The sequence below is a fragment of the Perissodus microlepis genome, chromosome 4 (genome assembly GCF_051167445.1).
Source record: "Perissodus microlepis isolate ML-2025 ecotype Zambia chromosome 4, ASM5116744v1, whole genome shotgun sequence".
Classification (NCBI taxonomy): Eukaryota; Metazoa; Chordata; class Actinopteri; order Cichliformes; family Cichlidae; genus Perissodus; species Perissodus microlepis.
The window spans coordinates 12,141,863-12,156,445 of NC_140464.1; the positions used below are offsets into that span (position 1 = coordinate 12,141,863).

The 14,583-nt window shown below is 40.4% G+C and overlaps 2 protein-coding genes across 2 annotated transcripts; both read right to left on the bottom strand.

Annotated features, from left to right (window-relative positions):
• Window positions 1-290: 290 nt before the first annotated feature.
• On the bottom strand, window positions 291-8,803 carry slc25a10a (solute carrier family 25 member 10a). Its single transcript, XM_084925756.1, has 11 exons — window positions 5,577-8,803; window positions 4,924-5,043; window positions 4,717-4,831; window positions 4,574-4,622; window positions 2,709-2,750; window positions 2,560-2,603; window positions 2,329-2,399; window positions 1,237-1,329; window positions 1,079-1,156; window positions 844-900; window positions 291-731 (listed from the first exon to the last, which is right to left on the bottom strand). Exons 1-11 carry the CDS (start codon window positions 5,664-5,666, stop codon window positions 630-632), a joined length of 861 nt encoding a protein of 286 aa, XP_084781882.1. The 5' UTR covers window positions 5,667-8,803; the 3' UTR covers window positions 291-629.
• A 98-nt stretch (window positions 8,804-8,901) lies between these two features.
• mrpl12 (mitochondrial ribosomal protein L12) lies at window positions 8,902-14,037 on the bottom strand. Its single transcript, XM_084925757.1, has 5 exons — window positions 13,844-14,037; window positions 11,631-11,829; window positions 11,458-11,532; window positions 11,124-11,261; window positions 8,902-9,978 (listed from the first exon to the last, which is right to left on the bottom strand). Exons 1-5 carry the CDS (start codon window positions 13,900-13,902, stop codon window positions 9,862-9,864), a joined length of 588 nt encoding a protein of 195 aa, XP_084781883.1. The 5' UTR covers window positions 13,903-14,037; the 3' UTR covers window positions 8,902-9,861.
• Between the last annotated feature and the right edge of the window lie 546 nt (window positions 14,038-14,583).

Consider the following 14,583-nt stretch of genomic DNA (forward strand, 5'->3'; position numbering starts at 1 on the left):
AGAATAGGGAAAAACATGCAAACTCTGCACAGGCAGTGGAGAAAGTTCTAACCACTGCACCACTGTCCCGCCCTCACATTCCTTCCATAATATGAAAATAAACAGTCTTGTCTTGAACCAAATCCGTTGACAATCTGCATAATTACAAATACACTTTATATAAATATATTGGCAGGCTGTTTTTCAGTGTAACACTGTCCCCCAGAGGGCACTGGAGGTTTTGTAGCATGAAGATTCATTTGTCAGGTTCAGGATATTCATTCAAGAGACAGTTTTGAATTTAATGGAAATCCATTTATTACTTTATTAGCCTTATATAACCTTAGGTGATATTTATAGTTGCACAGTTCATGACAAGTGATGTAGCACAGTGGTGAATTTAAATAATTTAAACCGTCTCCATTTTTAAGAAACACCACGTTTCGTCACCACGTTTTTGTCTGGAGCTTTGGGTGTTATTACACAAGTTGTTTTGATTATGTGTTATGGATGGAAAAACGTAGCATGAAGATTTTCTTTCCGTCTCAGACTTTTGAGGGTTCCACTCAACCCCAGCTCAGTTTGTCGAGATCAACCTGTGCAGCATGGAGGAATAGCCGTGGCCGTAGGATAACTTTCTTATGGCACCCTCAGGTAATGACCATCTCACCAAAATGCTGCTTCAGCTGCTCGAGGAATATGAAGGTTAAGACTGTGTGAGGGATGAGGCGGATAGCTGCAGGAACAAGACCCTGGACACAAATCAAAGCACTATTTCAGTGTCTTAATACTCTGTAGGTTACTACAGCACATAATTAGAAAGAGCTGTATAAAACATCATGTCTGCGTGAATGTGACATCCACCTTGTAGAACGCATTCGGCCCCAGCTTTGCTGTTTCTGTTAAGCAGTGAGACACACTCTGCAACAAGGAGACAAAACACACAAGAGACATGCCAAGCTGTGTCATTTTCCCCATAACCAATGAATAAAACATACATAATATCAGACTGATGAGGGCGGGAGAACTCAGAGACCTAAATAAGCCAAACTCTCCTGCAAAACCAGATAACAGGAAAAGTCATTTTAAAGACACTCACCCCATACTGAACTTCTGAATTCATTAATCTTGTTTTAACAACATCCAGTGGTTGACAGAGGATTGTAGCAGAGCCACCCTGCGCAAGAACAGAGGGCTTTTTTCAGAAAATCATGTGATGTTTGTCTTGCTATGCTATGACAGACGTGAGTCACTTACTGCAAACACACTCGCCAGGAAGTGAGTGAAGATGTTGTCAGTCAAGTAACCAGTAGCCAGAACCAACTCTTTGGACTGGTCGTAGCAGGCGAGCTGCAGCAAAACACACATGTACTGCGTTAGTTGGCTCGCATTTATGGCTTTCTGTTTTGTTTCTTTATTTTTTAAAGAAGTGTATAATTTCCAAGAAAATACTTTTAAAAATATCAGTGAAATAGACCTAAAACCCAAAATGTAGTTTTGGTTTAAATGCTGCAGGCTAATTCGTGTCCTTCCTGCCACAGAACAAGAGCAAACTACACAGCTATTGTGGATATACAGTTGTGGTCAGAAGTTCGTGGGTACTCAACATGGGCATAAATGTCATGGTGATTTAGGGCCTTTAATGATTTCTTTGAAGTTTTCTTTCTCCAGGGTGGAATGATTGTGCATAGATCTTTAAAGACGTTAAAAAAACAAGAATTGAATGCACAAGTTTTAATTTATTAGGATTTCCTCCAATCCATGCAGGGTCAAAAGTATACACACAGGCTCAAACATCTACACACGCTCACTTAAATCTTAATAAGTGACGCTGAAGGCCCTACAATGTTTTTACTAACTTAACAACACCAAGGCCTGTTAACATCTCGTTAGTGATCACGATTGTCTCCAACTGGTAGTTTCTCTTTGCCAGAGAAAAAGGAATTTCTTTGACAGCACTTATTGGTCTGAGCAGTATTCAGAATTTTGGCATTTTGCATGATAATTACATGCAGTATAATTTTTAGGATTATAGTGACTGATTTTAAAATTTAAAAAATACCAACATTTAAATGTATAGATTTTTTTAATTGAACTTTATGCGTAGCCTCTAAAATATATTTCCCTACATAACAAGCTAAGAAAAACTGAATAAACACAGTTTAATCAGCTGACTATCTGCATATTTAGCCATTACAGATTTATTTATGGCAATAATTGTTGGGCATAAAAATTATAACATTAAGGCCATTATGGTTCTGTCTTACAGTTTGCTGTTACTGCTCAAAAATTCACAGTTTCACTATATTTGCAGTCACTGTTGTCTTGTAGGGCAGTTTATGACTTTACCTGTCCAATAGACACCAGTGCACCTCTCGAAGAAGCCATTGAAGCACCAGAAAACAGTTTCCTCAGCCCCTCTAAAAAGCACATTTCAAAAGGATGAACATTGTAAAGAAATCTTTAGTCAGTATTTGTTCTCTTGAGTTTAAGGATTGTGGATTTTAAACTTGTGACAGAACATACAAAGGAAATAAAAATTAATGGTACGTAATCTATAGAAGCTTTTATGGACTTTACCTTCCTTACAGACACGTAAGAGCCCATCAAACACATGAGCATAACTGTAAAAAGGGGAAAAAAACTATCTTACAATATGATTATTTGGAAAGAACTATAATTGTCTGTAATTATGATTCGGGATGTATTCCCATTTTTCGTGCACTTACTTTCTTCTGAACTCTGCTGCCATCTTGATGTCATTTTGCATTCTGTAAAGATGAGAGATTTCAAAGCCGGTTGTCTGTCAGCACGTGCAGCCTTAACACTGATTGTCTTGCTTCTGCACTCTGGGAAAATTGACCATCTAAAATTGGAAGGCTTTTGTGCCACCACAACTTTTTTTCTTGTGTAGTTTGTACTTTTCCCAGCTATCTTCCTTTCACTTCACAACATTTCTACAGGTACCTACTTTGGATGTTATGTTAGAAACCCCTTAACCCCTTAACTTGTGTTTAGAAATATATATACACTCATAGACACTTTGTTAGATAGTACCACGTTTGACCCCTTTTGCATTCAGAACTGCCTTCATGGCATTGACAAGATAGCATCATGTCAGTTGCTGCAGATTTGTCAGCTGCACATCTATGATCTGCATCTCCTGTTCCACCACATCCCAAATGAGCCCTGGAGGCCTTTTTGATACAGTGCGTGCTGGACATGTTCAGCAACAATATTCAGGCTGCCTGTGGCATTTAAATGATGCTCAGCTGGTAATAAGGATCCCAACGTTTGCACCACAAGCAGCAGCATGATGATACCGGGATGAATCAATGTTTTCCTGTTGTTTATGACAAATTCTGACCCTACTATCCAAATATCAAAGCAGAAAAAGTCATCAGACCAGACATTTTTCCAACCTTCTGTTGCCCATTTTTTTCTTTTATTTATTTTCAATTTTCATAACAATCAAAACACAAAATAGAATACACTGGACATGGTTACATCTGTGCAATCAGTAAGGAGAAATACAAAGACAGAAAAGTACCCAAGTACTAAGAACAAAATAAATAAGGGGTTGTGTAAAACTTAGCAGACGCACAAAAGAGAAAGGGCAACTGTCCGTCAGGTTATGTCCTTTGTTTTCTCCGCAACCTCAATCCACTCTTGCTGAAACTTTCCTTGACAGTTATTATTCCTTACCATCAGGAAGCAGTGTCTTTAACCATTCTATGAACTCTGGTTTAGTGTGGCTCCTCCAAAGGCAAAGAATAACCTAAGAAGCACAGGGTAAAACAGCCCAAGCTCCCAGTCGGCACAACTGAGGCAATTCTGGTAAAGGCCTATGTAGCAACTATCCAATACAATGAATCACTTGAAGATCAACAGGCCCTGAAATACTCCGACCAGCCTATCTGGCAGCAACAACCATACCACCTTCAGAGTCGCTTCTGTCGCCTTTCTTCCCCACTTTGATGTTCTCTTTGAACTTCAGCAGGTCATCTTGATCACGTCTACATGTCTAAATGCACTGAGTTCCTCTCATGTAATTGGCTGATGAGATATTTGTGATGAGCAGTTGGACAGGTGTACCTAATGAAGTGATCCGTGTTCGTGTATCCTTTGTTACTTTTTTGTATTTTTCTTTTTCTATTATTGTTTGTTTTTTGGTCATCAAGCACTCGCACAAATGTCCGGTGGACAGAAACCGCAAAACTCCAAAAGTTATAAACAACATTTTTTAAATGCTCAAGATAATAAAACGGCCACTTAAATGGACCAGAACAAACTAAAAATAAATGTAGGCTTTTATTAGTAATATGTTTCAAGATTCCGTTTCAATTTAATCTCCATTTAAATGTATATTAAATATTCATAGAATTATTATAACTATTAAAGCATTTTGACAACAAAATTAATCACTTTTATCTCACGGCTGGAATGACAGCAAATTTAGACCAATGTAGCAATGTAGTGGATGCACTGAACTATAAAATACAAACTATGACTTTTATGTAGTGAAACACAAAAATGCATTTGATTCTACATGTGAAGTGCAAACAGATACAAAGACATAAACACTATATCTCACCTTACATTCACCAGGTCAGTTGGGGTCCCAATGAAACCACCTGTAAAACCTGATGAAGGAAAAACAACATCTTTAAATAAAATTTTAAGTATAAAATAAAACAACATCTTTAAATAAAATGTAAGCTATTTTGCACCATTTACCTCCAAAGGCACCCAGGAGGACTTTCTGGTGGAAAGGCATAGGACCTTTATTTTTTCTCTTCATCTTATCCCTGACGGTCTCGTAAATGGCAAATCGTGACAAAGAATATGTCATCTGGACAAATGAATAAATAAAAACAGCTATGTCAAAGAGAGGAAGAGTGTACGGCTGATAAAGGTTTTATGGAAATGAGTGTTGTTTTTGACCTGCCGGCAGAGGGAAGCAGTGAGCCCGCTGTAGAGAGCCAGAAAACCCTCTCTTCTCACTACGTTAAGAGTCATCCCAATCATCCTCATCCTCACTTCCTGCTGTGTTTGCAAGTGGACCTGGAAGCAACCATAAGGAAGCAGCACTAAGAGTCAGTGGCACTTTTAGTGAGAATTGGCCTTAGAGATATGTAAAGTTCCTGTCTTTAAAACCGTTAATATCTAGTCTGAAAATATATCTCACGCTCTAATATTACCAGCACCCTTCAGTCTGCATCCTAAATTAAAGAAAACCAATGCAATAAGTGGATAATCGCTGCAAGAAATAAAAAAAAACTGTGCCACTAAACATACACTACAAATGTTACTATCATTTAAAGCACCTTAAGGAATCAAAGCAAGCCTAATGATTGCCAATATAAAGGCAATTTGGCTGCATAATAGTCTCATCAGCCAAGTGAAATTCTAAGAAACTACTAAAATGAATATTGCTACAACACATTATTCCAAATTTTATCATCAGCAGGTAAATAGAAAACCAAAATAGCCAAAATAGACACATCAGTGAGGCCTATCTGGATCTATTTTGTCTCTGCCGAATGGAAGGATTGTGCTCTGGTGTTAATTCAAATTCGATAAGCTCTATAATTTACCTTTATCAAATCCAGTGGATGGGTTACACAGGCTGCTGCACTGGACGAGACCCCACCAAAATACCAACGAGAGACACGGTTCTCCTGCATGCTGTCAGTGAGGCAAACTCTAGAGGGGGAAAAAGCCAAAGGGTCGACTTCTCAGAGGCTCAAAGGACAACTTTGCCCGAGGGTGCTCCTTTCATCGTTTCTCCCCTCAGCACTTCTAGTGATGCATGGCCACAATTCATCTTAAAAGTCAACGGGAGTCATCTCAATGTAAATCTGTATTTTTGTTTCTTTTGAAGCAGTGGACAGACAAATATAACGAGTGTCCCTCTGTACTTACTCCATGTTTGTGTGCCAAGAAGAAGAGGGGTGCAGCTGGTTCATGGGAGAAAGTGTACGTGACCAATATAAAAATAGTAAGCGGGCTTGACCGCTGCTGTAGTTTTGAAATTGTGGCATGCTGACCCACCGACATGGAGCAAAGGTTTCGAAGTTTAAACAAATATTTGTCAAGGATAGATTTGTCTAATTATAGCATTCAGACTTCAGGTCATACGCACAAAAGGTTACAAGGTTACAACATTTTGAACAATGGGTCAGTGATGCACAGCAACATTATTATTTTTATACTTTTCTGAAAGTTTCTACAGCTACTGCAACCGTCTGGGTTGTTGAACATGACATGATTTTAAATGAGTGCTATGAATGACCAGCCTGGCACAGCAGCACTTGGGCTGACTCAGAGGAAGGGCACTCATGACAGATGATACAAACAGCAACTGGATACCCACTCCAAGTTGGAGCAAAGGTAAGATGTGAGCAGACACAGGCAGGCATGGGTAATGACAGCTAGCAATAGTCAGAACTGAGATTTAGGTTTCTGTCTAATGCTTTAACATGAGTTGTTGTTGCTGGGCCTCTTTCAGGGAGCTGTTTGATCAGATTGGGGGTGGTTGCAATTTGGCCTACCGTCTGTGAAATAAATGAGATGGGCAAAACGATAACTGCAAGGTCCAGAATAAAAATGAAGTTGAATGAACAACAGGCTTAACCTTCATGTTGATAGGATTTATTGCAGGCCTGCTCCATTATTTTCTGCTGGCTGTAGCTACACCGGTTGAGATTGCAATCAAGTCAGACTGCAGACATTAATCTACTGCACATGAATCCAAATCTTTAAGGTTACACTGAGATTAAATAACAAGAACAAACTAGGAGTTAGGTCTACGTGGATGTTATATTGCATTGATGCTGGATGTTTGCAGTTGGTGGACCGTAGGCTGACATCAGTCACTTGAAGTGTAGGAGAGTGATATGCTGCTGCCCTCTGCTTTATGCTAAATTGCTGCATTAAATTGCATACAGCTGGATTTTGTTTTTATCATAAAGTGAGTTAAAATGAAACCTGTGACTGATTTAATGTGGTGAATTCCTTCAGCAGTCCAGGCAAGGCTTGCAATGCTACGACCCAGCCAGAAGCCATCATCACTAACACAGCAAAGTATCATTTTCATTCTCCAGGACAATTTTCTACGACTCTCATCAGGACTAAAGGGTTTTTCCCCCCCTCACTGTAGGAAAACTGGATGACAAGCCATTTCTTTTACATGTTGTTCACAGAGTTTTTAATCACTTATGTTGCGTTGCTCTTTCTCATGTTTCATCTGTACACATCTGTCTTCATTCTTCCTGCTCTCCATCTGTGCTTTGCATTTGTTCTTGTGACAGATGTAAAAACAGACTGTATTCTCTCTAAGATTTAGATGTGTCACAATAGATTAAGTCCGGGTGTTGACATAAAAACTAAACATGTTAAATTATCAAAGCACTAAAATTTACATTTAGGTTTAGCCTTAAAAAAACTAAAAGCAAAACTCCATCATGATTTGGCACACACACCTTCATCAGGGAATGAAACAGAGTTAATGAAATCACTCGATCCTTCTACTTTCCAGTGGTGTTTCACCATTAGGGATTTCCCATTAATGGTATTCCCCCAATGATAAGCTTCCACCCAGGATAAAAGTGGAATATTCCACCAGTGAAAAGATATAAGAGCAATCTTCAACACCTGGACAGATACAGGAGCCCAAAAGGATCAATAAGCCCAGAATATTCACCAATCCAACAGGAGTGAAATACTCCACTGTTTATCCTCTGCACTCTTTGTGCTAAAACACGTCAGTTCCCAGGTCCTGAATCCTTCCTGATGCTTCAGTCACAAAAGATTACTGAGACTACTTGATTAAAACAACTAGCCAACATATCTACTGTGAAAAAACACTATAAAAAACTGTTATATTAACATTATACTGCCATGATAGCAGGTATTTTATATTCTTCAGGTTTTTCTTTTTACAGTCAGCAGTCTGCAGGTGATTTTGTGCAGGGTTAGCAGTTTATGTTCCTTATGTAAACCCCTTTGAAGAGACAGATTCTCCAAGAGGAAAAGCAATCCAACACTAGTTTTAAAATAACTGTAATTTTTCTTCTTTACATGCTGACTTTTTTTTTCTTTTCTTTTTTAAATCTGTTTTCCAAGTAGTTGCAGACAAAATAAGATTGTCTAATTACAGCAACTAAATGCATGTAGACATAAAATGGGCAGAATGAAAAGCCGATTTAAAGGACTTTGAAAGTGACATAGCTCGTAATGACAGCTGGGCTGGACCGAGTACTTAAGTAACTGCTGATCTGCTGGGGTTTTCTCACACGACCATCTCTAAGGTCTCTTCTGACATCTCAGTGTGAGATGTCAGAAGAGAATGAGTGTCTCCTTTCATCTGATAGGACAGCAACAATAATTTGAATAACCACTTGTTACAACCAAGGTATGCAGAAGAGCATCTGTGAACAAATCAGACCTTGATGCACATGGGTTACAGCAGCACAAGACCACACTGGTTGCCACTTATGCCAGCTAAGAGCAGGGAACTAAAAGTAGAGTTTGCACAGATTCATGAAAACCGTTTTTTGTTCCAAAGGCAAAAGGGGTTCAGAGGAAGGTATACCTAATTAAGTGTCCAGTTAGTGTAAATTACTTTCTCTCCAAATCATACGTCATCACAGATACTGAAGCTTTTTTCCTCTTTTAGGAAAACCTACTCATTTCTGTTCATTTCAACACTAAGGTTTACTCAGAAACAAAATGACATGTAAGTGCTGTTATCCAGCGTTATTATGACCTCTGGTGGACAACCACAGTAAAGCATAATCTAGTGAAATGCACTGTTCCACTATAAATGTTCAGTCAACACAGCACACATGAAATCTTGATTACATCTCATCAAGTTTTCTGTAAATTCAGCCACACGACCAATAACACATAAGAGCAAAATAATTATTTCAACTTTAATCACATTATTAACATTTCAATGAGATTTATCTGGACTCAGCCCTGCCATTCTCTGAACTACACACAGTATCTGGTGCTCCTCAACATCAGTCATCTGTATCAACCTGGAAACCACAAGATTTAACCTTGTGAGAAGATTAAACACAAAGAATTACAAAGTGACTTCAGCCTCTTTCAGACATGCGCTCCTTCCCATTGATCTGACAGGATCTTGGTGTGGTAATGGTTTCGTGTCCATCAGCACCCTGATCACGCCTCTGGAGGTAGGACGCAATAAATTTCAACACTAGCAACTGTGCATGCATCTTTGGCGAGTTACTCAGCTCACAAGAGAATGCAATTAAAAGCAGAAACGTTTACATCGTTTCTAATTTGGAATATGATTCAAGCATTCTTCCTAATACAGAAGAGCTTTTTAGAGCATGCATGTGGGGGGGGCAGGGTACAGCTCTCTCTGCAACACCACGCAGCACATGCAGCTCTTTATAACAATGACAGAGAGAGAAGTTCTCTCAGTCTGTCGTAGGAAGGTCAGATAGAAACCAGAGGAACATTAATGTGATCAATGGCCGATTGACACAATGCCATTACTGCAATGTTATTCATCCCATGTCTGAAAAAGGCTTTACTCTGCATCCAACCAATCTCCTTATCTTGTTTGTGACACGTGTATCAGACAAGCGAACCACCAAACAGTGCGACGGCACATCTGCGAAGGCTGCGTGCCGGAGAGTTCAGTCTCAGCTGTGCCGTCCCGACCTGACGTTGTAAGGGGACGGCGATAATGTCAGAAGGCATTTGTTTCCATTTCTCTTACGATCCACGTCTTTGTCGTACAAAAAAAAGGGAGGAAAGAAAACAAAAAAAACAAATAAAAAGAAATAAATGAAGTGCATGAGTAGTAAAATGATGGCGAACAGTGGGCATAAGGGCAGACGAGATCTACTCCAACTCCACGGTGCCACCTGCTGCCTCCAGGGCTGCTTTTAATTTCTCTGCCTCTTCTTTGGATACGTTGGCCCGGATTTCCTGTGGAAGAGACTCCACTAGTTTCTTAGCCTGTTTCAAATAAAGAGGGCGGAGAAAAAAAACAATTAGTGAAATTAACAAATTTGTGCTTTGAGAAGCTTTAACACTGCAGACAAAGCAAATTACACTATACACAATGTTTGCTTGTAGTTACTGCTCACAATAAAAAGAAAGAAATTAGGAACACTTGATCACCACAATACAACAAATTCATATCAATCTGTCAAGTTAGAAACTGTTGGGAATGCATTTCACCCACTTTGGTGCAAATAAAGTGACAACAGGTTCACTGCAAAGCCAACACCACAGACAAACTCTGTGAGCAAAGGACCCACTAAAACAGCGGTCCCCAACCCCCGGGCCGGTACCGGTCCGTGAGTCGTTTGGTACCGGGTCGCGAGAGTTCAGGCTCAGGTGTGAAATGTATGGTTTTCAGGGTTTTTATCGGTTTTCAGCGTTATTTTGTTATCGTTTTGATCGTTAACTCAGTTTTCCTGGGTCTTTTCACGTGTGTTATGAATAAATCTTCTTTTTTCGGTACCGGTACTAGTTTTATTTTGTTGTATTTATCCGCGACACCTTAAAGGCCGGTCCGTGAAAATATTGTCGGGCATAAACCGGTCCGTGGCGCAAAAAAGGTTGGGGACCTCTGCACTAAAAGACGTCAACCCATGCTACCCTCATGCCCTCTGACAGTTTGGTCAGAGGAATGCACATGACGAGCTTGCTGGAGGTCATGTAGTAGGACTGGCAATTCTTTGCTCAGAGGAGCAGACACTGATGCCCTTGATATCCTTCTACAGCCCTGTTCAGCCTTCCTTGTGTAACAGCCCACCTGCATCACCGCACCACTCTTGAGAACATGCTGGGAGACATAGCAAACCTTCTCATGACAGCACGAATGGATGTGTCATCCTGGATGAGCTGGACTGCACGTACTGTTTTATGCTACCAGCAGTGAGATTTTCATTTGCACCAAAGCAGCTTAAACGGATTCACAAAATAAATTTGACTGATTTTGCAGAATATTATGTAATAATATATGCATATTATTACCTCCAAAGCGTCATCTCATAAACATTTTATATCTCACAATCTAACACTGGCCTGTTAACACTGCTTTTTGCCAAAAGCTACAATGAGCCTGCTTAAATAGCTCCAACAGTGAGACTTACCTGCACCAGATTCAAGCCCTGGATGCAGTTTTTCACTTCCTTTATAAGCTTTACTTTTTCAGCAGCTTTCAATTCTGTCAACTTTACTGTAAAGTGAGTCTTCTCCTTCTTTACTGGTGCCGCCTCCTCCTCTGCAGCCTAGTTGCAAAAGGAACACAAACAAGGTCATTTAACTGTGCGCACAGAGCCCCGTTGGCCACATCAACTATGAGTGGCTTTAAATTCCTAAGCTAGACATCTGAAAAAGAACAATAATGATGTATGTTGCTACTTAAGCCATTAATGATTTATAAGGCAGTCTTCAGAACTTCCCTTTAAAAACAATTATCAATACCTGAGCTGCAGGAGCAGCTAATGTCGCCATCGCCCCCATCGGCATCATTCCGACACTCTCAATGTTCAGAGTTTTCTGTGGTAAAGACAAACAAGTTATCACTCAACATTTAACACAAACGGACAGCAAGAAGCTCAGACAAAGTGCACTGTGGTTTCAAGTTTCCCACAAACCTTGAGGAGTTCGTTGAGATCGGACACCTCTAACAAGGTGAGGCTGGCTATGTCACTGACAAGCTGCTGGATTTTGGGGGAATACTGTTTGGGGGCTCCATCTAGAGGAGGGGTGGCGATGGCATCTGAAGACGAGGCTGGACTGGTTTTCAGAAGTCTGAGAGCACACAAGGCTGGTGTCTGCCGCTGAAGCTGTTGCCTGGGAAAGTGAAAAACCGATTAGCTAAACGGCAGACTGTATCCACATATTCAGTATGGTGTGGATCACACCTGGCATCATCCACTGCCATATTTTGACTTTGTCTACTGCTTTACAAAAACAATCCTTCTTACATTTAGAGTGCAGACTGCCTAAATGATGCATAATTAATGGTCTCAATTTGCAAACCACCAAATAACCCCTCAAGCTTCTCACTGTGTAAAGACAGTAGCTATTACTATGAGATGGGTTTGCTTTCTTATTTCACCTGGAGGACACTTTTATGCTTATTGCTTTGCAGTTTAACAGCTCACAAACAAAATTATGGTAATTTGGCAAGCAAAAAACCCTGAAATTCCAGTTTTGCATCAGCAAATAATGCTGTACAAAAACACCACACCACAAAGGATTTGGCAGGATTCTGCAGGTACTGGCTAGCTTTGGTTGGAGAGTCACGCATCCCTGGTAAGAATAGTAAGAAGAGATTTGTTGTATGTTATATGCGAGATGGCACAAGAATGCAGAGCAGTCGCTTAGGGCGGGCAGCACTGGCTGACATTACGGCAAGTACCTGTGAGCTAAGAAATCAACCACTATATTCTGGCAGTAAAGACAGATTTCAGGAATACTGTAGGTTTATTACAAAGGCACACTCTGCAACACGAATATCCAACTTGAAAACCTTTGGAACACAATCAAGTTTCATGTAAGCAGAATGTACAATAATAATATCAACTGAATTATAACCCTCACAGATGCAATTTATTTACCCGTTCTGTGTTACACCCTCCCTGTTGAGGTTACAATTGCATTATATAACAAAGGTTATATATCAGCTCAATCTTCTTCTTTGTTACCCGTCATTGTTTAGCAACCTCGCTATCTATGAATGCAGGACTGTAATCATGTAATCAAAGAAAGTATGTAGACCTAGAAATGCACTGTGGAGGGGAGAGGGGGGCAGGAAGCTCAGTCCTGTTAGTAAAACTGACAGCATGGTGGTTCTTCATGCCTTCTCAAACATCTCAGACTTCAGATTTCACAATGACAGACGTGGACAGCTCAGCTGAGCAGTTGCTCTTCATTGATTGCATGGAGGCCAGTTGGATGAGGGACGTACAGACGATGCACTTATAGTGTCTGATGGTTACAACAAATTGTCAGGCATGTGGACAACCCAGCCCCAAAGCTACCCATTCTACTTGTGATTACAAAATTTAAGTCCCTTTACACCCAAACAAACCCCTGGGTACTTGCAGGCAAAAAAAAATAAATAAATACAAAAAAAAAAAAAAAAAAAAAAAATATAGTTGTGCAAAGGGCAGTCAGCCTCCATGTAACCAGGGCGACACTGGAGGAAACTACAGCTTTGGCTGAGAGGTCCTGATAAGGATGAAGAGAGAGAAGCGCTCCAGGACGAGCCACGGTGGCTTACATCATAAAATCTCCAGCTGACAGTCTGGACATGTCTGTTTTAAGACACAACTGCCTCTTTTACACACATGGCATTGAAAGTCTCAAGATTCCCGAAAACCCCCAGTGGTGGCTCTATAGTCAGTTTTAACAGGGTAATGTAGCCTATCAAGCTATAAAAAATGTTTTAAAAAATCATCCAGGGTATTTTTACTACTGTCAAATACCAGAAAAGTCCCATTTGACCAGTGTAGGTAAGAAAAAAAAAAAGGTCAAAGCCATGCTTCTCTTAGATTTTTTTAAGACGAAGCCATAAAGGTATACTGCGTTTTGTGTCATTAGTCGGACAGCAGGACTCAATTGGTCACGTTGTTCAAGTTGAAGCCTGCGAGAGAACCTTTAACGCCGGCTAACCTACTTAGCACACAGCCGCAAACCATTAAACTCATTTCTGTGCTCAGACAAGGCGCATCGTCTGTCTTTAGACGAATTAAAAAGACAACATCATGTTCTCCATCCAAATTAAGCGGCAGCAGTGGCCGGCTCTCTGCCCTTGAAGCCGCAGACACTCGGATACAGGTGTACTCCGCCTGTTACGTACCGATGCGTGCTGGCTGCGGCTCGCAGCGCGGTGCGGAGGCAGCGGCTGGTGCAGAACATGCCGACGGTAAACGGAGCCGGTGGTCCTCTCTCTGAGAAAACAGACAAATTTATTACACACGTCTCCTTCCAGCGGCTCCTCTGCCTCAAAAGCACATGGCGTCCCCTCTACTCCTGACCTACCCACAATGCATTGCGTGAACTGTTAAAAAACCTCAATTCAACTGCTACGGGGGCCCACAAGGGACAATCAATGTGCGTGAGAGAGCGACAGAAAGAAAGGAAGTTTGAAATAATAATAATAATAATAATAATAATGTCCAGTCTCATCTTCCCATCTCTAGCATTATCACTTCAATGCCATGCAGTGACTCATAGTGCTCCATTATGTTTTTCCATCCAGGTGTCTTTACTGCATTGGCAGTGTGGTTGGGATCATTCTAATGCTCAAAAATTAAGCTATTACAGTCACATGCTTTCCAGATGGAATTGCATAGTGGATCAACATCTGAAGGGGTTTTGCTGTGTTCAGAATTCATCAGCTTTGACATTATCCACAACACCACTGGCTCAGATTCAGCCCAAAACCATGTCAGATCCAGACCCGAGGTCCTGTGTTTGGACTTTCTTAACAAGGCTTAACAAAACAAAAGAAAAAAATAGTAAATGAGTGAAAAGTCAGAATTGGAGAATTATTGGTCAAGACCACTTTAAAAATGTAAAGTGGACTGGCTCCTTGCA

Excerpts from the sequence above, each read along its gene's own strand:
- mrpl12 (XM_084925757.1), bottom strand. The coding sequence starts at position 13,902 with ATGTTCTGCACCAGCCGCTGCCTCCGCACCGCGCTGCGAGCCGCAGCC. Across the intron at positions 11,533-11,630 it reads ATCTCAACGAACTCCTCAAG|AAAACTCTGAACATTGAGAG; the intron begins GTTTGTGGGAAA and ends TCTTTACCACAG. Across the intron at positions 9,979-11,123 it reads AGGGCTTGAATCTGGTGCAG|GCTAAGAAACTAGTGGAGTC; the intron begins GTAAGTCTCACT and ends TATTTGAAACAG.
- slc25a10a (XM_084925756.1), bottom strand. The coding sequence starts at position 5,666 with ATGCAGGAGAACCGTGTCTCTCGTTGGTATTTTGGTGGGGTCTCGTCC. Across the intron at positions 4,623-4,716 it reads CCTCCTGGGTGCCTTTGGAG|GTTTTACAGGTGGTTTCATT; the intron begins GTAAATGGTGCA and ends TTCCTTCATCAG. Across the intron at positions 901-1,078 it reads ATTCAGAAGTTCAGTATGGG|AGTGTGTCTCACTGCTTAAC; the intron begins GTGAGTGTCTTT and ends TCCTTGTTGCAG.